The sequence below is a fragment of the Sycon ciliatum genome, chromosome 2 (genome assembly GCF_964019385.1).
Source record: "Sycon ciliatum chromosome 2, ocSycCili1.1, whole genome shotgun sequence".
NCBI classification, from domain to species: Eukaryota; Metazoa; Porifera; class Calcarea; order Leucosolenida; family Sycettidae; genus Sycon; species Sycon ciliatum.
Window position 1 is genome coordinate 37,245,061 of NC_088644.1, and position 22,116 is coordinate 37,267,176.

General features: G+C 47.4%; 2 protein-coding genes and 1 long non-coding RNA gene across 5 annotated transcripts; 1 reads left to right on the forward strand and 2 right to left on the reverse strand.

The window, feature by feature from the left end:
- The first annotated feature begins 1,998 nt into the window (after positions 1-1,998).
- On the forward strand, positions 1,999-8,871 carry LOC135809923 (selenoprotein H-like). Its single transcript, XM_065323373.1, has 4 exons — positions 1,999-2,181; positions 6,350-6,495; positions 6,998-7,227; positions 8,340-8,871. The coding sequence occupies exons 1-3, from the start codon at positions 2,069-2,071 to the stop codon at positions 7,225-7,227; spliced, it is 489 nt and encodes a 162-aa protein (XP_065179445.1). The 5' UTR covers positions 1,999-2,068; the 3' UTR covers positions 8,340-8,871.
- Positions 3,315-4,284, reverse strand: LOC135809924 (uncharacterized). Its single transcript, XR_010552253.1, has 2 exons — positions 3,959-4,284; positions 3,315-3,632 (listed from the first exon to the last, which is right to left on the reverse strand). It is a non-coding gene; the product is annotated as an uncharacterized LOC135809924 (long non-coding RNA).
- A 903-nt stretch (positions 8,872-9,774) lies between the features above and the next one.
- On the reverse strand, positions 9,775-20,053 carry LOC135809919 (protein O-glucosyltransferase 1-like). 3 transcript variants are annotated; one of them, XM_065323368.1, is made up of 11 exons: positions 19,796-20,053; positions 18,254-18,491; positions 17,566-17,653; positions 16,820-16,864; positions 15,472-15,593; positions 14,707-14,766; positions 14,439-14,538; positions 14,164-14,222; positions 11,982-12,149; positions 11,673-11,729; positions 9,775-10,813 (listed from the first exon to the last, which is right to left on the reverse strand). In XM_065323368.1, exons 1-11 carry the CDS (start codon positions 19,878-19,880, stop codon positions 10,678-10,680), a joined length of 1,158 nt encoding a protein of 385 aa, XP_065179440.1. In that variant the 5' UTR covers positions 19,881-20,053; the 3' UTR covers positions 9,775-10,677. The 3 variants fall into 3 exon arrangements, with proteins under 3 accessions (XP_065179440.1, XP_065179442.1, XP_065179441.1); XM_065323370.1 differs by having other exon boundaries at positions 19,974-20,051; XM_065323369.1 differs by lacking the exons at positions 9,775-10,813; positions 11,673-11,729; positions 11,982-12,149; positions 14,164-14,222 and having other exon boundaries at positions 14,690-14,766.
- Positions 20,054-22,116: the final 2,063 nt, after the last annotated feature.

A 22,116-nucleotide genomic window follows, 5' to 3' on the forward strand; every position in this document is an offset into this window, starting at 1 on the left:
TGCCGGCTTGTAGCCGTACACGGCCAGAGTGAATGCGACCTGGTGCAAACACTCTGGGATACGATCTGTGCCACACTGCCCTAGATACTTGAGACCTAGCTCAAGAGCACGTTGCAGAACACACGCAACCAAATCGCCGGGCAGGCGTAGCCTTCGGAGAGAAACACACAGCTTCGGGAACATGTCTGGTCGCTGGGAGAAGTGACCCGGGGCTAGCGACGACAGCCACTTCCTGGCATGGCAGTGGGCTTCTTGAAGCGGGTGATGCAGCACAAGCGCTGTGCAATCATCCCGCATACTATAGTGCGGGCGCTGCTCAGCAATGCAAGCAATGGATGAAAGCAAGTTTATTTGTCCCACTTCGGCAACAAAGTGGATCTTCTGGAGGGCCAGCATAGCCAGGGTATTCGATAGCGGCTCGCTGCGGATGCCCGAAACTGCCAGAAATTCCAGCAGCTGAACTACATGATGTGCAGCATACCTATCCAAATGGTTCTGTACTGTTGCCAGGGCTTTCTCCGTGAGCTCACCACAGGCACTGTTCAGATCAGGCCGGGCAGATGCCAGGATGCTGATGGAACGCAGCGAATACAAGAGATCCGTAGCACTCCGTTCCTCAACCACAATCCCTCCTAGCCGGGCCAGCCAATCAGCAGACACTTGGTGAGAAAGGAACTGAGCTCCGTACCGGAGTGCGATCCGAACACCCGAGCTGCTCATGGATCCCACTACCTTACCAATGATAGCCGTCAGCTGAAGGCTAGAGGGATGCGAGCAGGCATCGTAGCAAAAGCAGAGCAGGGCAACGTTGTCTGCATCCAGGCTGGCTGCACGTGAGCTCAGAAACTGGTCCAAACCGCAACAGAACTGCTTTGCACGTGGACTATCATAAATTACGCAACAAGCACGAGCAGTTATCAGAGCCTGCTCCACAGTCAAGCTCTTGATACGACCGCTCAGCGTTGTCGCCAGTAGTTCCAATAGCGGCCCGCCGTCCGGAATGATGTCAAAGTTGCGCTGAATAGCTTCACTGAGGTAGACAGAATACTCCACTTTCCCTATATCTAGCCTGCCACTAAAGTGTAGCAAGAATCTTGATAGAAGCGGGCTGCAATGGTGAGGACTGACCGTCAGAGCAGCCCATAGAAAATTAGTTGCCTGATCAACATCATTCAACTTGCAAGACTTCATGTACTCCGGTAACTGTTGAACAAGACTACAGAAGTTTGGCATGGCTGGGGAGCTGCTGTTGGCCTTGCCCCGGCGTGGCAAGTATTCGCCAGTGGTGACTGACACAGTACGATTATCCACCAACAGTGTCTTGGCGCAGGTCATCATTACCGCCTCCACTGTGGATGGTGCGAATGTGTGGAGACCACGCTCCAGCATGCATGCAACCACCGTGTCCTTCATAGGTCGTGGTACAGTGCCGGCCGTCGAGGACCACAGATCCTGCGACAAGTTCCCATCGCGTAAGTATTCAGCAAGAATAGCTGCACTACCCCAGTCTCCAGTCGACGACGATGCATGACGCAAGACACTGCCAATCCATGGTCGTTGTAAACGGCTATGACCAACTGCTCTCGGACCAGATACTGCAACTGCCCGTCCAACGAGACAAAACAGCTTGATGAGCATCAGCACTGAACTCTGCGTTTTCACAAGAACAGGACATTTTTTACCAAGAGAAACCAACACTTTCAAAACGAAGCTGACTCGGGTAGTCCGTGTTGATACCTGCTCCGAACAACCATAATTTTCTTGGGATTGAGGGTAGCGAAAACACTTGACGAAAGATTAGATATCTGCTTGGACATTCGATCGTCTGAAAGAAAACAAAGCAAGCATCAACCAAGAGATAAAGATCGAGACAACCAAGACACCTGTTTTTTTTGTTTTGAAAGAGCTTTCCACATGCATCACGTGCTAGCTGTGGCACGTGGGCCTGAAAAGCCCGGGAAAAAAGTTCAAAATTTCGTCGAGCTCGGGCGAGAAAAGAGTGAAAGATTCAGAACAAGCAAGGGGAAAGAAATACTCTACTTCACTGTTCAGCAGTGTTTGGCTTGCTATGCCTCCAAGAAAGAGAAAATCGCCTTCCGGGGAAGCACCGGCGGCGAAGAAGCCAAAGCAATCGGAGGAGAGTGCCGGGGATCCTGGATTCAGTCTGCGCATTGAGCACTGGTATGTTTGTTGTGGTACAACATTGATTGCATTCAATCTACAATTTTGTTTTTGTAATTACAGTACTGTGCAGTGCAGGGAGTCGTCAAATACCGGGAGTGGAAACGCCGTTAATCTTGATTATCCATGCTCGCCTCGCGCAAAATTTTTGCAGTGCCTTGAGTACCTCAGCGTCGTCAAATGCAATTTAGAGTAGCCTTGAGTATTTTTTGGGAGAAAGCGTCCATCAGAACGTGTATACAGAGATATTTGCAGTGGTCTGCTCGTTTACTAGTAGGAGGACACCTAATTTATCGGTAGGCGTTATCGCAGTGTTGCGATGTATGACTGGAGGCCCGATTCACGCGCGGATAGTGACGTGACTTTTTATGTAATTTATCGAGGAAAATAGCTCAGCCTCAGTAATCAAAGCCACTTGGTTCGACCCACGAAAAAACTTCTCGTAACCATTGTTCTTTCCATATAGGTGCTACCTGTGAATTTTCTCGGTGTAAGATGATATGCCACTGACTTTTTGAGGGACCCTTTGTTTCTAAAACATTATTGTTTTTTAATGACGACCACATTATTATAAAGTCAAGGAATTTCTCTTATTTTCTTCTTCAGTGTAAGAGAACATCACCGCTTTCAGTATGTCTCATGTCAAGAGGAAGCATGACAACGTATATGCACCACCAACACTGAGAATCCAATTACAGATTTGGCCGATTGTGGCGAGTATCACAGAATTGACAATGCACACCGAATTAAACTGTTCTAAATCCCTCTCTCTTTCTGTCTCGCTTCTCTTTGCCAACTTTGGGTGTCAGCAGTAACGCATGCGTACATGCACGCACCCACTCACGGGCATGCACAAACTGCACATGCACACACACGGCATGCACGAACTGCGCATGCACGCACATTCACACACATACACACACACACACCTGGTCCTGGTAAACACTGCCATTACAGTCACCTGTCCCCTTGCGGGGCCGACAACATGAAAGCGACGGCAGAAAGTCGGCAGTCTGCCAAGAGGTCAGGGACCATATTCAATCGGCACGACGAGAGAGCCATCTTTGGCAGCACACACACACATACTGACATGCCCACACTGTGCATGCACACACACGGTGGATGCTCATGTGTCTCAGATTCAATTATCTTTTCAAAGTTTGGTAGATTCGGAGACATGTTGGCCAGAATTTCATGGCCGAAAGTCGCCAACACCGGCTTGAGGCTAGTTAACTCAGGCTTTCTGCTAGCTTCCAGTTCTCTTCTCACCGCAACAACACACCAACCACAATGGTATCTTTTAGGTGTCTCTGCAGTGCAGTTGACTATGGCGGTGGGCTGGGGTGCTGCTGCTGTTGCTGCTGCGGATGATGCTGGCATGATGGACGGCTTTCTTGCCACTACTGTACCGCAAATTAAACTTGAAAACACAGCTGATGTGGTCTCCAGGTCTGGACAAAACGCACACGGAAAACAGCGCAGTAATTCTATATTAAGATTGTCACAAGTATTCATTCAGGTAGAGAATGCCATGTGTATCCTGATTCCTGACCATCACATAGTTTCTTAAATCTACCATTGCATTTCTTTTTACGAGTTTCACATAAAATTTTATGCACGATCATTGGGCAAGTAAAAGAGAAGCTTCCCTGGGTCTGTACTTGACTGCAGGTTGATAAATCGAATGCTCCGTACATGCAGCATGCATGTGTAACAAACCAAAACAAAGCTATTCAGTGATAGAAGTATTCACTCGATAAAGCTTGGTTTTACTCACCTCTCGCCCAAGTTCCTAAAACATCAGCCGTAAAATGGCTACCGATATCTCCCTGTCCAGCATGACCATGCACTGCCGACGAATCCACGACGAAGAGTGCTACAAAAGGGAAGCGGAAATCTGACGAGGTTTATGTATGGAGACGTCTAAACTGCTCCGCTTGCAGGAAGAACCAAAATAAATTTTGACATTTTGAAAATCCCGCGGAATTGGTGAATGTGGCACAAAAAAGATTATTTGAAAAAATCGGCGTGCTCCAGCGCGAGGCGAGCATGGATCACGCTCGCGCATCTCGTTTCCACTCCCGGTATTTGACGACTCCCTGGTGCAGTGCATTTACTGTTATGTTAGCGAATTATGTTCGTGAAACGTTATGCAAATACCAGTCCGGATGTGTCGCATTGTGTTCTATCGTCGATGGAGTCTTTCTACTAAGGCCAAGGGGCCTATTATATGTGCAACTCCAGCCCGGGCTGGAGCGAGCGGGCCAGCCCGCCAAGGGTGTTTACATGTGCAAGGCCGGGCTGGTCGCCAGCCCGCAGTGAGTTTATATGCGCTGAGCACACGCCAGCCCGTTGTGAGTATGCAGCAAACACACCACGACTGTAGTGTGCTGCCCCGGGCTGAAACGCAGGGCTGCAAGCCATACTCAGGTTATAAACCTAACAACTTTTTTTCTCACACAATGTATACTTCTGCTGATTTCTTTTCGCGCTGTGGCACATGTTTGGTGTGTTGTATCACCTCGTTTCTTTTCCCTGTTTTTCACATTTTTAGCTGTCCATATCAAAGTATTTTGCAAGTAGGTCCCCTTCCATTTTAATGATAGCTTGCATAGACCTCGGTCCTACCGGTAGGACCTACCGGTAGGACCATCATACACAGACATGCTGCATGGCCTCTGTTCTAACATTGACCTAAAACTTGACCCTAAACTGTTGCTCAGGGGCTAATGAAGGAGTCCACAAATTTTAGACGTGATCGCACAAAGCATAGTACGAAATTCCATGGTAACAGCAAATGGTAACCATGGAAACGGTGTATGGAATTATGCATTCCACTGCCTTGGCAGACTAATAAAAACATTAGTACCTCACCACGATTGATGTGCCATGGTCAAAATTCACTTTGGACAGAGTTGCTAGCGCTCCGACAGGAGTATGTGCGGCCATTTTGACAATTGATAAAATTGCGCGTATGCAATGCACTGGACATAGTCTTGCATTTTGCGCCATTGCTTTGCCTGACAAAGACCTCATCTCAACAATTGTTTCAAGAAATTTCTCAACCAAAAGCACTTTTGCAGCGCGATTTCTTGGGTCCTACCGGTAGGACGGCATGCAAGCTATCATTAATGTAAATCCTGCATGTCGACAAATAAACAGTGCTCACTGCACGTCCTTCTTGTTGCTGTACAAAAAGCTTCATAGATTTTCAAGACAATATCGGGAATCCTCTTTACAACTTCCCTCAAAAGGTAAAAGTACCTATTTTGTAGTATGAACGCAGTGTCGACACCATAATAATACAACTCTGGCCCGGGCTGGTCTGTTTATATGTACTTTTTCTGGCCCGCCTAGCCGGGATCCCGGGTGCCTCGAGGCGGGATCCCGCCTCGCCGGGCCAGCCCGCTTGCCATGTAAACGCACCACAGGTTTTGTGTGGATTTGTGTACAACCCCGAGATCCCGTTGCAGGCGGGCTGGCCCGCCTGTCGACCAGCCCGGGCTGGAGCTGCACATATAATCACCCCCTTAGTTCCTAGTCATTGTGTGGCAGGATAAGGATGTGAAATCCATGTCAAATTTTTTTTGGACGATCCTCTTTCATCGATTTTGGAAAGGCCCCAGGACTAGTTACTCTAGCAGGGAGATTCTGGTGGCAATATCAAACAACAACATCCATTGCTCACTTTCTCTTTATCGCGTTCTTACACTTGGCAGTGTACAATGTCACTGATCAGTAAGGCATTGTACGAAACAATCACAGGTGGGGCCCACGGTCAGTACAGTCATGTAGACAATGTGTTCACACCCAAACTGTTATCGTATTGTACGAGACATGACGGAAACACGACTGGACATGACAGACTCAAGACGAAGACTGACTTTCCACACGACAGCTACATACACATGACTTACACAAGATAGCGTACTGCAAGTAACAGCACTCTTGGTGGTGTAAGTCAGCTTGAACCATACAGCACCACCAGAAGCTTAACGTAGCTTTCCTTGCCGATTGGCGTGATGTCAAGGACGGCTCCCAGGAGCTGCTAGGACTTGCAATAATTGGCACTGGCCACGGGCCTTCTCATAAATTCCCAGCTGTGCGCCTGAGCATGTACATGTCTTGTGTACTGTTTACATGTTGGTGTGTTCTGTATCCGTCTCAGCAAATCCTGACGAGTGTATGCCCGGCATGCCAATGCCTTTGTGGACGCTGCCACGGAGGCGTTTGGAGCATGTCCGGCCGACATCAACAGCACCAAACCAAAGTCGGGAAGCTTTGAGTTAGTGCTGCAGATTGCTGACAAGGAAGGTGAGTCGCCGGCTTGAATCTGCTACAGCCTGCTTTTTATTGGCAGAAACTACAATGTTTGTCAACTGTGTGCTTCAATGGAGATGCAATGAATATTGTTCAGTCTGTAATATGACTTCAGTGTGTTGTTGACAAGCCAACAGTAGCCATAGTCTGCCTCTGCTTGGACTGAAATTATGAATCACCTGGTGGAGAGTTTGACAATGAATAGTGGACTGGTGTTGGCTACCCTTTTCTGACTGTGACGGTGTACACACCTTTTTTTGTGTACCTCTTCCGGATTGAGGCAGCAAATCGCCCTTTCCACTCTGAATTGATTGGCAAAGGCCGTGTGGATGACTGAATGAGCGCTGACTGAATCCATAAACACGCTGAGTGCAGGCTTGTGTGTGTGGGACTGGTAAAAGCCTGGTGTCTGGGTATTCTGAATGTTGCGTGAAAGGAACGTGATGACCCCACGCGTATGCCGCTGTTGCGCTCCCGTCCGCTCTTATGTTTGCAGACATCCTGCTATGGTCTGGCTCGAAGAAAGGTCCACCTAGACGTCTCAAGTTCCCGGGAGAGGAGGATACCGCTGAGATGATCGAGACCATCAAGACCAACCTCTCCGCACCAGCCAGCAAGACGGTGAAGAAAACTGAACCTGCCGACGATGAAGGCGCTAAGGCAGAGACAACGGAGAAGAAACCGAAGAGGACAAGCAAAAAGAAGGCCGTCAAGGCTGACGACTAGGTAGGTTTGTGCACACAATCAAAATGCCTAACGTGTGTGTGTGTGTGTGTGTGTGTGTGTGTGTGTGTGTGTGTGTGTGTGTGTGTGTGTGTGTGTGTGTGTGTGTGTGTGTGTGTGTGTGTGCACATGTGTGGGTATTTGTACGTGTTTATGTGTGTGTGCATGTGGGTGTGTGGGTGGATGTGGGTGTGGACATGTATGCGTGTGTGTGTGTGTGTGTGTGGGTGGGTGGGTGGGTGGGTGGGTGGGTGGGTGGGTGTGTACATGTATGCGTGTGTGTGTGTGTGCATGTGCATGTGTGTACTTCAGTATGTGTATACCATGTTGTAGGTGTTGGTGCCAGAGCATGTTGCAATGTACTGTTTAAATACAAATTTTCGTTTACGAAATCTTTCTTTAGATCACTCCACCAGCAGGTTCGTTACGTACTAAATTTCGTTTTTGGTCGAGGTCTGTCACCCCGAACGTTCAGAAAAAAACTTTAGTTATTTCGTGCCCCCTAACGAACATAGGGAAAGTTAATTCCAAACGAAAATTTGTGTTCTTATACAGTAGTGTTCTGAGACACCTCAGGCAATCTTGGCATGACCAGGCATGTTTCCACCTTGTTTGCGTTGTACAGCCTGGCTGCACTGGACTGACTCTCTATTCCACTAGTGTGGTTATCCTGTTTACCTACAGTGCAACTTTCTTTGCAATGTTTCTGATGAACCGTAAAGTACCGCGAGCGTGCCCCACCTTGATTTACAGTCAGGGGAAGGAAAATCGTATGGCAGAGTACAACAAAGTTCGTACGGTGTGAGAACCTTAGTGCACTAAGGTCACACTTAGCATGTTCTTGAAAGTTTAAACCGAGTACGACTCGTACGGATTGACTACACTGCATGCAGTGTGTGTACACGATATGTGCCGTATGACCTACGGACAGGACGCCAGCTCCACGGCACGACCGCAAAAGGACGCGTTGGTGTGACGCTCTCGCGGTACTTTACGGTACATGTACACTGGCTCTGAACTGCACTCTGATTACTGGTACACTCAAACGTGTATGTGTTGTAATTTTTGTACATTGTGTTGTAATTTTTGTACATTGTTCTCTTCTACCTGTACAGTTTTAATCCATAGCGTATGCAGACTGGATGCTGGTAGGATCACGACCGTTGGATTGAATCACTAACTCGGGCATGTCAAGCAGACGAATGACGGCTGGACGCTCAATGGACCCTGGTCTTCGCATCCAGTCTGATACCCCTGGCTGCTGGCGTGCAAGGGCAATCCGATGGCTTGAACCTCACTGGAGCTAGCACTGCTTCATTGTGTGTGTGCGTGTGTTCGCATTGTTTTATGCTCTTCTATACAGGCATATGTGTGTCCAGTGTTCATTATCTTTCTTTACTACTCGCCGCTTTCCTTGAGTTCCATGTGCATGGCTCTGTGCACCACAGCTATTCTTCTCTTGTCTCTGCCTCTCTCTGCAGAACCGGCATGTGAATCTACATGTTGCTAGTTCTCTTAGCTTTTTTGTTGTGAAGGCGAGTAAGGCATTGTCCCACTGAATTAGCAATGGTGGTCTCTCTTGTGTTTTTTACTGAGAGCCAAGTATCCGGCATGCAGGTTTTTTTCATATACGGCAATGGGCAACGACACAGCTGTCTGATAATCACTTTGCGCATGAAATTCAGAGTCGCAGCAGAAAAGGTTTCTTCGTCGCCCTCCGTACTTGTAATGCAAGTGGCATGACATTTTGATTATTCAAACAGCTGTACTGTGCATGTGTGGCTACATTTATAATCCCAGCTCTAAGCTCAATCTGATTACTCAGGAGTTCAGCAGCTAGGCTGTCCCTCCAGGAATCCGCGATTCCGCGGCCGCGGTAAAATCCGCGGAATTCACGGTTTTCACCGCAGAATCGTGAAAAATCACGGTTTGGGGGCAATGCGAGCGACTGTAATGCCTTCGACTGACCGTTGCTTTGATATTTCCAATTTGGATGTGCAGGTGCAATGGACAGTGCAGCAACTGTACCAGTTTTCTTCGTTACTGTATTGAGCCTATCGTGTGTTTTCGACCACTAAATTTTTATTGATACTTGTACATAGCATTATAGCCATGTCTTTTCGCTGGTGCAGCGCCGCAGAAATACCGCAGTATTGCCGCAGAATTCGCGCTATCCGCCGCATAATGTAGCGATTTGTGCCGCAGAATTCTGCGCAGAATTTCAACTTTCTATCCGCGGATTCCTGGAGGGACAGGCTAGGACAGTGTGGAATGAGAACACTGACACCTAGTTGATTTGTTTAAATCTGCTCATGCAGTCGGTAGTGAGTCATGCAGACGATTTGTATGCAACATGTTACGGGTATGATGTATGTATGATTTACTGCACGAGTACAAGGGCAATACCGGTCATGTATCAATAAGTGGGATATACTGTGAACCGACCAATGTGTGCGTCACTAAATTTTTGAGATGGCAAATGTTCGCGGAGAAAACGCTGTTCACTGCATTCTCTACTAGTCTCTAGTGCTACCACAACTCGCTTCAAAGTGTGATGTTATTATTATGTATTATAAAAGAGAGTTACTAAACAGATTGAACTCTAGACTACTACCCTGTACTGCACAAACTTTTCTTTTAGAATATATGCATAAAGCTGAAAAACTAGTATTCATTGTGTTATGGGATATAAAAACTGTGTATGCACTGGGAATAACAGTCATATGGATAAGAAGAACTCCTGTTATTGCGAACAAATACCATCGATACCTTGGTGTTGGGTCCTGAATGGGTTTGACTGTACATTAATGTGCAGTTTCTACACAGTAAAAAAACAGTCGGTAGAATGCTGAGTAAAAGATAGCAGCACGGAGAAGGTTAACAAAATAATCTAATGTTTGAAAATGACTAGTCGCTATAAACTGCAGCTGTAAACACTGCACCTGTGTGCTGCCGCGTTTCACCATGCTCCGGGCAATGCGGTAGGATAGCACACAACTGTGAGGTGGGCATACGGGCATGAAGGCAACACCGGCATGGATGTATTCTTTCAAGAATGCCGCAGATGCTCCGCCACGGACAGAAGACCGACAAAGCACATAGCTGGTCAGTGCCAATCGCATACAGCCACAGCGTGAACAACGCTGTGTTGTTGAAAGCCAGCGACAGCTTGTAAGCCAGAGAAGGAACACAGTGCTGCCAGCACTACTATGTAACTGACCAACTAACTCAACTACATAACTCGGCAAACAGGTGGCCACCAGCATAGGGGATTGGTCCGTATTTGCTTCACCTCGCCGTTGTCCAGACAGAGGCTCCTGCTATTATAGTCGCAGGTGATGAGAATCAGTACGCGAACTGTTAGACTAGCACCCCATCATGGATACCGGACGGTAGATTCGTTGACTGCCACCATACCGTAGATGGGTGAGATGCTTGCTGGTCGGTGATTTGTCAAGGACTGATCTCAATCATGTCCTCTGCCAGCTGTGGCTTGTACTGAAGGAGAGCAGCATAGTCAGTCAACAGCTGTAGCCAATATGCCTGCACGTCCGACAGCTGCAGATTATTCCAGATGAAGTCGTAGCCACTGCACATAAGAAGAACAAAAACATACACATGTACAAGCAAGATCATCTCAGCAACTCTTAGACAACATCCGTCTGATCAACTACTCAATACACTTCTGCCGTGTTGAGGACAATACGGGCAGTCAACAGTCACATAGGGCTCGTCCCAACGGTCGGGAAGGTGCGCCCGTCTTCATTGGCTTTGGCATCATCAAACTGACAGGATCAAGAGATTCACAGTTAAGACTTAGGAGCCATACATTTAGAGATGCATGTGGTTGTGCTGTTGCCTGCTTGTCTACCTAACTTAGGGGCCGTCCGGGGTTACCGACTGTTTTTACAAAACGAAAAGTTTTAGTATTTTTAAGCACCCACCCACCCACCCACCCACCTTTTCTGCAGGTAAAACGAATTCCAATAAAATATTGATGTCAATGTTCGACACCCAGAAGTAACTGGGCATTCTCCATCTGCATTCAATAATTATTTTCAAAAACGAAACTCCATCAAACCCACCCACCCCCAAACGAAAACTTTTCGTTTTGAAAATATTATTGGTAACCTTGGACGGCCCCTTAGTACAGCATGATGACTGAGCAAGTCAGCACCATTCTTGTTGCATCTGTTGTCGGTACATTCAATATGCCCGGTGTGCTGGCCTGTGTTTTCACCCAGATAGAATGAACACTGCCTAAGTATATGCACCCCAAACACGAGAGAGCTAGAGCAACACTTCTAAGTGAAAAATGATCAAGAAGGTGCATGCGTGCATCGAAGAGACTTGGTTCATGTCACAACTATTTCGTAAACTCTCACATCACCCCCCCCCCCCCCCCCCACCCTGTCCCACGCTTTCTTGACTCTCTTTCAGTCACTCACCGTTCTGCAATCTGCTGAGCTACGTCATCGTGCTCCCGTACAAACTGAAGAACCTCACTGGACAGAAAAGGATGCAAAAATCAAATTCCATGCAACCATCAACTCCCTTGGAGTGGGCGTGTTGGAACCTCCAGGACGCAGAAAGCAAATCAATCATCATGTTTTTCATCATAACCGAGGAGCTGTCGCATCACTCATGATCCACAGCAAGAAGGCAGCAATGCCTGTACCTATGGTGGAGTGAATCTAAGGCAACATGACATGTCGACTACGGTACAAGGAACAGGACGGCGGCAAACATGACCTTACTCAAAGTCTTTCAAATCCGTGTCCAGCGGGATGTAGTGAACCCACGGCTTGAGGGCTGGGTAGAAAAACTCCAGCCACTCCTCGCCGACTTGGAACACCAGGGAACGACACATGAACAGATGCTTGAAGCGGAAACTAGCCGCCACACCGCGGAAGTTGAACAAGTATCTGGTGAGCAGCAAGAAAAATCAACAATGAGCTGAGGAATTACAGAAGCGAGCTTCCTGAGCTGTATTCATAAATATTACTATTCATAATTACATTGCACTTCAAAGCACATGTACAGTAGTATACTAGTGTGTGTACTGGTGGTATATCAAAGATCTATGAAGAAGACTGAGGACTCGTATAGGTTGCGTCTGGCCTAAAACTGTTGGAGCTGAAATTAGACATGTGTTGTAACCCAGAGACCACATGGAGTACATTGAGAATGTAGGGAATCAAGGGGTGAAATGCATAGCTACAGTGGAGTCTTCACATAGTGAGAAACGCAAATGATGCTGATATAAAAACCTCCTCACGACTTTACCCACGAATAATGCAAGAGTACGGTAAAAGTAATAGAACTACACATACTCTTCAATGTTCATCACTACTCCCTCCTGAAACAAAAAAACGTTGCGACTTTGATGGACCTGCAAGTTCTGGTGAATGGAGCACCGAGGAATTGAGCCATGGTGACTCCGAGGGAGGCTCAAACAGTGCCAATTTCTTTTGCCTTTGCTCCTCTGAACCAAATTTCTTGAACACAGCTACTCCTCAGAATGTGAATAAAATAGTTGCGAAGTTTTTGTTTCCAGAGGAAGTACAACGCACACAAGACACAGTTAACTTGCATCTGACCTGGCAAAATGGTGACACCTCTGACGTCTGTCTTAAAGGGGAAGTTAAGGCTAAAATCAAAATTTCACCAGTTGTAGTCTTCGGGGTGCTGAGTCGAATGGTCTTGGTCCGAGAAAGCGGAGACGCTTCCTTCCTACTTGAATCCCAATCGAACTCGCGCACTTCCACCGAAACTGGGTGACTGCACCCTACTAGATGGGGATTTGTATGCAAAATGTCACTAAAAGCGCCATTTCGTTCTTATAAAAGCACAGATGACCGTGATTGGCCCATACCGTAGAATCCCGCGGATAAGCCCATGGGCTTATCTGTTTCACAAGGACATTTCGGTGGGCTTATACGAGAACATGGGCTTATACGCGGGCATGGGCTTATACGCCGACACCAAGTTGTGCTATTGAAAAGTAGCAAGGAAGTGAGAAGTACATTGCTGAAAACCACTGTGCAAACAAAAACAACCGATGATTGTGCTGAAATGTACGAAAAAAAACTATAATGTGCATGTACTACATACATGGTATGGCCAAGAGTCCGTAATTTATGGACTCTCGGTATGACCAAGGCCCATGGGCTTGTACGATGAAGCCTAGTGATGTTCGAACAAACCCTGGGCTTATGCGCGGGCATGGGCTTATACGCGGGTGGGCTTATCCGCGGGATTCTACGGTATGTTGTAGTCTTTTGGACGCTGAGTCGACTGGTTTTGGTCCGAAAAGCCTGCGATGCAGCGTTCCTCCTTTATTCCCAATCGAACATGGTTGAACAAGTGGTCACGTGCTCCTGGGTGCCCAAATCACCTGGTCACCGCGCCAGCAGGCGACAACTTTCACACCAAGGTTCAACTCGAGTTCAACTCGAGTGACAGGACTGCACCCAAAAAAGGTCAAACAGGCTAGTAAGTTGTACCCTGCAGGCACAGTGACCAGGTGACTGGTGTACGCAGGAGAACGTGACCGCTTGTTCAACCATGTTCGATTGGGAATAAAGGAAGAACGCTGCATCGCAGCCTTTTCGGACCAAAACCAATCGACTCAGCGTCCAAAAGACTATAACATATGGGCCACTCGCGGTCATCCATGCTTTTATAAAAACGAAATGGCACTTTTAGTGACATTTTGCATACAAATCCCCATCTAGTAGGGCGCAGTCACCCAGTTTCGGTGGAAGTGCGCGAGTTCGATTGGGATTCAAGTAGGAAGGGAGCGTCTCAGCTTCCTCAGACTACGACCATTCGACTCAGCACCCCGAAGACTACAACTAATGAAATTTTGATTTTAGCCTTAACTTCCCCTTTAATTTTCTACTTTAAAACTATTCCCCATGATGCTGTCAGACTTACTTGTATTTGCAATGGTCTTCCAGTGGTACCCCTTCGGCGGGTTCCTCTCCCAGTGTGTCCTGAGCCGACAGGACACGATAGATGCAAGCAAGACAATCGACATGAGATGATCAGCAGCTGTTGAGACGAACCCATGCACCTACACCAGATTCAGGAATGTGATAAGCCAACCAGGATGGGGCATGTGCCATCTTGCGAAGCAGGTTACTTCAAAGTACCAACAGATGCTAGTAAATAGCCATGCATCTGCAGTCCATGCCATTTCTGCTACTGACCTTTTTAGAGCGATACGCTTGGTTTTTCGTGTACGCTGCGGCAGCAAATTCTGGATGCTTCCGAGAATAGAGGATCAATGGGTCTCGCTCAGAACTTGTCCTGTGTGAACACCAATAAAACCATGAGGCAAGTTCCACACCGAACTCGTAAATTTAAGTAGAACACATCAGAGTCAGACACACAACGAAATTCTTACGCGGAGCAATTCACCATATCAAGGCCTATGGCTATGAGTATGCTGGATACTTACCGTTTGCATTCCATTACCTTGATCCACGGAAAAAGGCCTTCGACTCTTTCTCACTCCACGGCGTAGCATCCGCTTTCCTACAGACAATCAGTGGTCAAATGATAAAACATGTCTCCAGTCGGGAATCAAGCACTGTGGCAAAATTCACTGGGTCACAACCTGGAAATGGAGCTGGGCATGTTACTCCCAATCACAATCTTGCACACAGCCTAAGTCAAGAAAAATGGCAAACGAAGAAGCGGTGGATTGATCACGGTCCACAGATTTTGTGGAACACATCCTTTCGGACAGGATTTGAACAGACCAACACGTATATGTACATGTATGGTGAGCAGTGAACAGAAACTTAGCAAAGAGGGAACCGTGCAAATAATTAATACGTAGCCAATCTAGAACCTTGAGGCACCTCATATCCCCCACACACACACTTACACACACTTCCCCCAACATAGCAGCAGGCTACAATAGCCTAGAGGTTTGAATACCGTAAAAGCCCCTGTATACGCCCACTCGAAATAACGCCCACCCTCCGTGTACACGCCCAGTCAGGGGAAGTCAACACTTTTGTTTCAAAATAGCGCCCATGCCCATGTATACGCCCAGGTATGCCGGAACACCAGTACATGTACAGGTACTGATACCCAATACTTACTGCTATCCCTATTCCAAGTATACGCCCGGTTCCAAAATAACGCCCGTGCCCTTGTATACGCCTAGGAAATCGAGGCTGCTATTCTATACGCCCGGGGGCCTATACACGGGCTTTTACGGTAGTGCCTTACTTGGTGATGATGTCGCGCTGCAGATCCCATCGACCCAGCCCTGTGGGGTATAGAGGCCACACAGCAGGACCACCAGACCAGAATGTCCAGGCTGGGTACATGATATCGGAGAAGTGCGAGTCCTGTAGATTAGCCCCATCACCAACACACACGTACAACACAGTCAGAATACATTACTTGGTGATCGGTTGACAGCATGCTACAAGGCGGAGGATGCACTGTGTTGATAACAGTGCCCCTGACTACAACCATCATCGGTTGGCAGAGCCCTGTCAACCGATCACCAATGTTATCTATCAAACAAGGATTACATGATTATACCAAACAGATACATGTACACAGCATGAGCACGAATATGTACGCGCGTATACATGCACACATCAACATGGATGAAGATGGCAAATATGGAAACAAAGAACAGCCAGTTCTGTAGCCACTGACAGAAATATGTTTCCTAGAGATTTGCAAATTAAGGACAGGCCTTCGGCACGAGCAAAGGCCCACTGCTGAGCAAGTCAGTGAAACAAAACACCTAGAATTCACCACAATAGAAATGTACCGCCCGTCAGCCTTGCAGTGCTCAATGCGTAGAAACACATAGACCATAGACACACGGTAGAGGATGAGCAGTTCGACTCAGACGTACGAATAAAAACTGCTCGTCCACTACACTGTACCGAGAATTCACACAGTGGGCTTGTAGAGCGCGAATAACTCGGGCGCCCTTTGGAAACAGGCCATTATACGATACTACTCCAAGAACCTAGCTCTATATTGTAGAGCGGGGAGTGGAGTGGGATGAAATCGTCAGACAGCCACCCACCAGCATCAACAGCTCGCCTATTTCGGCCAACCATGGGAAGAGACCCCACCGTAAGGCGCTCCATCTGCCGCTAGGGTTTACCAGGTGCTAGCGGCCGTCGTGAGTTCCCTTCTGGAACGGACACGATGATTTACTCTTTTTTTTTAATTTATGGGAAGAGAGCAAATCACTGTTGGTGCACACAGAAGGCATGATACATGCCTGGCCAAAAATACAATTTTCAGAAGAGGCCTTCTTTTAAAATAGAGTTTATCATTGACTGCAACTGTTAAACATATTCATGGACCCAGCAGCAGCAGCAGCAACAGCAGCAGCACTAGCCCAGCAGCAGCACTAGCCCAGCACAAGCACCAACACCAGTACCAGCAGCAGCAGCAGCAGCAGCAGCACATCAAGCTACGCAGTCCTGTAGGTTCGGAGGAAAGGGTGACCTTTCTAATTTCATGTTTTCGTCCCACTACACTGTAGTAACAATTCTGTCATGGTTGATCTGTGCACGAGGAAACATGAAAAAGAAAAGCTTACACGGCTGAAGCTGAAAACAGGCGAAGGCTGTGAATACTTCGGGACCTGTGATGAAAACAAGGCAACAAACAAAAAGAAACGTTTGGCACTCCATGAGCAAAGCCAGCATCTGTAGTACAAATAGTAATACAAAAAATTGTTTGCGCAGTCCGAAAGGGAAGCTTCGACAATCTCGATTTTTGCAGTTCGGTATGGATGTTGATGCAATTACCACAGTAGCTGCTGTGATGAACAAACATAATGGTAGGAAGGAGAGTGGGTCACCGAGACAAGGGATGGCGCAGCAAGTGGAGGAGACTGGACAGGGCACACCCAGGTAGCGGGATGGACCGGAGTAGACAGGAGCAGGACAGACTATGCAATACCAACCTAGACAACACACCCAGGTAGCGGGATGGACCGAAGTGGACAGGAGCAGGACAGACCATGCAATACCATCCTAGACAATGATAATAACACGCTGAGGAAGCTCTGCGGGACAACTCATCAACCTCCGCTGATGGGAAAAGAAAAATGAATGCAGGCTACGGCACATGAAGGATTATATCATGTGGCTCTCTGAAGAAGAAGCTAAGAGGAATCAAAATCCATTCATGGTCGTGCCGCTGTCCCAGAAGAAGAAAGATGGGATTCAACAGCAGAGGAGTGAAACAAGTGTAGTCATAAGCCATCGGACAAGGGAAACGGATTCATCTTGCTCTGCAAGACACAATACGATGAGAATGCCGAAGTCATGCTGGACCTACCTGTGGGTGGTCGTAGACATTGATCATGATATCCATGTCGGGCAGGTCTTTCAGTATGGATAGAAGAAAGTGCTCCACACCTTCACATCTGGTGTGCATGGACACGCATACGGGGAAAGAGGAACACGGTTCAGCCATCATATGGCACCTAAGTCTCTACTAAACCATGACATGGCTTTCACATCAAATTACACACAGCATCCTTTACTCACACTCACACACACACACACACACACACACGTACACACATATCTACATGTGTAGTTGTACTTGCTCACTTCAAGTACAAAACTGGTAATGTGAGTCTCCCTGGGAGAGGGAAGAGAGACTCAAAAGGAATCTTGGAAAGAATACTCAATTGGCTATTGAACCGACAACGGCTGACACACACATACACACACACACACACACACACACACACACACACACACACACACACACACACACACACACACACACACACACATGCAAACACGCACACACACACACACACACACACACAATGCATCGGAATCACCTCGGATAATACAGTGCCACAAATTTCCGTGTAACTACAGCATACACACGCACTCACGCACACGTGTATGCCCCCCCCCCCCCCCCCTCCCCCCAAACACACAGAGCCTTGGTTGCAATGCACAAAGCACAATGGCAGAGTTCGAAACTCGCTGGCCACTGCCGTACATACCTGGCAGGGAAAACACATCTTGGATTGCGGTACAGCTTGTGATTGAGAACCTGGTAGCGCGTGGCCAACGTAGCGCCGGCGCGTTCAATATCGGCCTTGCCAATGCCGCGCGAACGCCAGGCAGACAGATCATCAGCTATTACGTCGGCATAGCAACTGCTTGCCTCATCACTGCTGCCGCATCCCGTGTAACTGGCATTGGCGATGTCAATGCGATGCAAGTACTTGTCCCACTTGTCTACGGGCAATCACAAGCACAGATGACATCACAAGCACAGATGACATCACAAGCACAGATGACATCACAAGCACAGATGACATCACAAGCACAGATGGCATCACACTCACAGATGGCATCACACTCACAGATGACATCACGCATCAAAGTAAGCCAGGAACAACCCGCGTGCAAAGCCCTACGGCACATGCAAGGTACGTCTCCTAACAGCTCCAGTTAGATGGCAAATGCCCTGCTATAATAGGGCAACACTCTTCCTGAAACGTGTGTGTTGCTCCACTAACTTAGTAACTAGCTGAAGAGCAGAGATCAGAGCATAGTGAAGAATAGTCCAGCATTGTGGATTATGATAGCAGTGCAAGCCCATCATGGTTCCTACATGAGCAAACTGACTACAGTAGCAGTGTGTGTGTATGTGTGTGTGTGTGTGTGTGTGTGTGTGTGGTGTGTGTGTGTGTGTGTGTGTGGTGTGTGTGTGTGTGTGTGTGTGGTGTGTGTGTGTGTGTGTGTGTGGTGTGTGTGTGGAGGGGGGTTGCTGGCAGCTGTGACTCATGAGTCATAACTCATAACCCGTAGGGCATGCACTATCTTCAATGCCATACATGTACATTGTACATCATGGCACCGCGGCAGCCAGAACGATGGCACAGGAAGATGCTCCCTCATGACTCATACCACGTGTACAAGAATGTTTTTCTTGTGAAATCCTCACCAGGTATGCATGCCGTGTCGAGAAACAATGAATTCACTTCTCGTGGCCATGGTGAAGCAGCAGTAGGTGCTACGATTCCATCAGCTCATGTATAGCGTACACATCATGTGTTGGCATGCTCACTCAGTTGGGCACTATGCTGTCTGATAAGCGCTTTTTATAGCGCAAAATCGGCCACAGTGTAAACTGTAAACAGCTTCTCATTTTCTGTGTGTGAGTTGGGATACTACAGCACTGGTATATTGATGCAGGCAGCATAACAGCACCTTTAGATTACACAGCAGCCATGCATCCAGTGCAAGTAGGTAGACTAGTGAGTCACTACTGTTTTCACACGAGCTTGAGAAGAGTAGTTAGAGCAGGTGCAAGACAGTCCAGTCAGAACCTTTAAGTAGGTGAAAAAGAACATGGGACTTCAATGAACTGGGCCATTTTGGGCCCGAATATTCCTTTTACGGCACGGCACTGGTGCACTAATTGCATACTGGAGAGGCATAGCATTCGAATAACTACCGAGTCTCCCAACTGGCCAATAAAAATTTTCTTTTGCAGCAACTCGGAGAACACCTTATGATAGCTTGTGATAGCTTACCCTGGCTAGCATAGGAGACGCAAGAAGGGAGGATTGCCAGACAGAGGCAAAACACCACAAGTTGTATAATCATGGTGACCGTCATGAATTCCAATTGAACGGATATTAATTACTTTAAAAAATCCTGAGGATTCCGAAGAATAAAGGTTGTGGACTTGTACTAATTAATTCCATGTACCTTTGTGATACACAACATTCCCAACCAGAACAGAGAAGTAGACGCGTCTTCGATCGGCGACATTCCGATGGAATCTGTAGGGCCACTGTTGAAATGAAAACATTGAAAAGTCTGAATTCTTGCGGGATGCATCATCGATTGTCATCGAAGTGTCACACATACATCACTGCAGTGTGCAAATACGTCATGAGCACAATCACGTCATATCTCGTATCAGGCACCGAAATCGAAGAAATCGATATCGGGACAGTCGGGATTCGGGACTCGGATCGGGAGTTTGTGGACTCTGAACTGGCACATACAGATTTTGGCTACTGAATGCTGTACGAGAACGGCGTTCGAACTGCATGCGATACCTCTTTGCGACGTCCAGAGCTAGCTGCAAATAATTATTTTGTAGAGAAGAGTGGCTTTGCAGGAAACACTGTGACACTCCTTGCGCTGCTGAGTTTTGGTGGAGCTCCATCAAGATTTCTTGCTGATATATTTCAGTTGTCACAGGCGCACAGCTGCCAGAAGTACGTAGGACTTTCATTCTCAGAGCTAGAACAAAGTTCCGTTCCTTCTTTAGCTATGGCGGCGAGTGGACAAAAGCTGGAGCAAGTCCAGCAGCAGGTGGACGAAGTGACCCACATTATGAAGAAGAACGTGGATTATGTATTGGAGAGAGATGCTAAGCTGCAGGATTTGGACGATCGAGCGGAGGAGTTGCAGGTTGGTGCCAACCAGTTCGAGCGGCAGGCGAAAAAGATAAAGAACAAAATGTGGTGGAAGAATGTGAAGATGTGGATTATTCTGATCGTCGTCTTGCTAGTGCTGGGTGGCGTCATTGGCCTTATTGTCTACTTTCAAGTGAAGTAACTGAGTAACTTTGCCGCTCCCATCAGCTAGAAATTTCGCTGCACGCCAGAGCGCGTACTTTAAGAGATGCATTGTAATTGGCTGCTAGATGCAGTTAATTTCTTGAAATTGCGTGAAAAGACTTCTATCAATATTTTGATAATAATTAAACACAATAATTATACGAAAGCCACCTTCTTCCACAATAACTATAATATTAATATAAACACGTGTCGGTGTGTGGGTCCGCGTGCCTGTCAGTACACTCAAACGTCTCTTATCCGGACGCCTCAGATACTGGCACGTCCCTCTACCAGGCACCTTCAGCTTGGGTTCCTATGGCAATAATGCTTCGAATTTGGGGGTTTGAACTTTTTTTTTACGAATGCGCAAGTGCTTATTTGTCACTGTCAACCTGTGTTATCCACACGTTTCCATCCATGGATTGTTTTTGGAACCTGAACATGTGCAATATGTGCCAAATAAACTTCTTCAAAAATGATATGATACGTGGTAGATGAGTTATCCCGAGATGTCGGCAAGTCTGAGATACGGGCAGTGCCTGGTCCCAAGGTGCCCGGATAAGAGACGTCCGAGTGTACGTATACGCTTGTATGCATGTATGTACCGTAAAGTACCGTTGATCCGCTCCGCTCTATTTGCCGACCCGTGTCCAATCTCTGCCTGTGAAGCGACGTCGGCGTATACAAAGAAATACGATGTTGAACCGACGCATGTACTGCTGTGCACAATCCAGCATGCCAAGTCTGATCTTCTGGGTTGTACTGCACTCGAACGACTTGGTCTACTTCCCACCCTCTGCCAAATACCAGCTGGGAAGTGGCGTGGGGGGAGGATCAACAGTACTTTACGGTATGTGTGGTTTAGCAGCCACAAGTGCAAAGTTGCTGGGAGAAATCTGGCAGCATTTCTGTAGATCAATCCATCTTCGTTCCCTTGTTGTTCTACCTACTATCGGGCGTTAATTTTGCTAAGCGGTTCCGCTAGTAACCGATGTAACGTGACCCGCAAGGGAACATTACCCACCCCAAAGTATTCCGGCATACCGACCCAGTGCATGCAATGATCGTGTGTCATTGATGTCAGTGTGAGTGACCGTTCAAGTCAGCCAGTGCCCGGATCCGACACAAATGCAGGAGTGTTCCAAAGACACAACCGGGGTGGGATCGCATAGCCAAGCATATCAGTGAGAACTGGGAGTGGAGGTGTATGTATGGATGTATGCACAGTCATGTCTTGTGCTTGGTTCGTGTCTTCTCGTGATCGTCTAGAACAGTTTCTG

Bases quoted from the DNA above. Each gene is read 5' to 3' on its own strand.
- LOC135809919 (XM_065323368.1), bottom strand. From the start codon at position 19,880: ATGACGGTCACCATGATTATACAACTTGTGGTGTTTTGCCTCTGTCTG. The intron at 18,492-19,795 runs GTAAGCTATCAC...GATTGCCCGTAG, and splicing joins CGTCTCCTATGCTAGCCAGG to ACAAGTGGGACAAGTACTTG. The intron at 11,730-11,981 runs GTAAGGTCATGT...TTTTCTGTCCAG, and splicing joins ACGGATTTGAAAGACTTTGA to TGAGGTTCTTCAGTTTGTAC.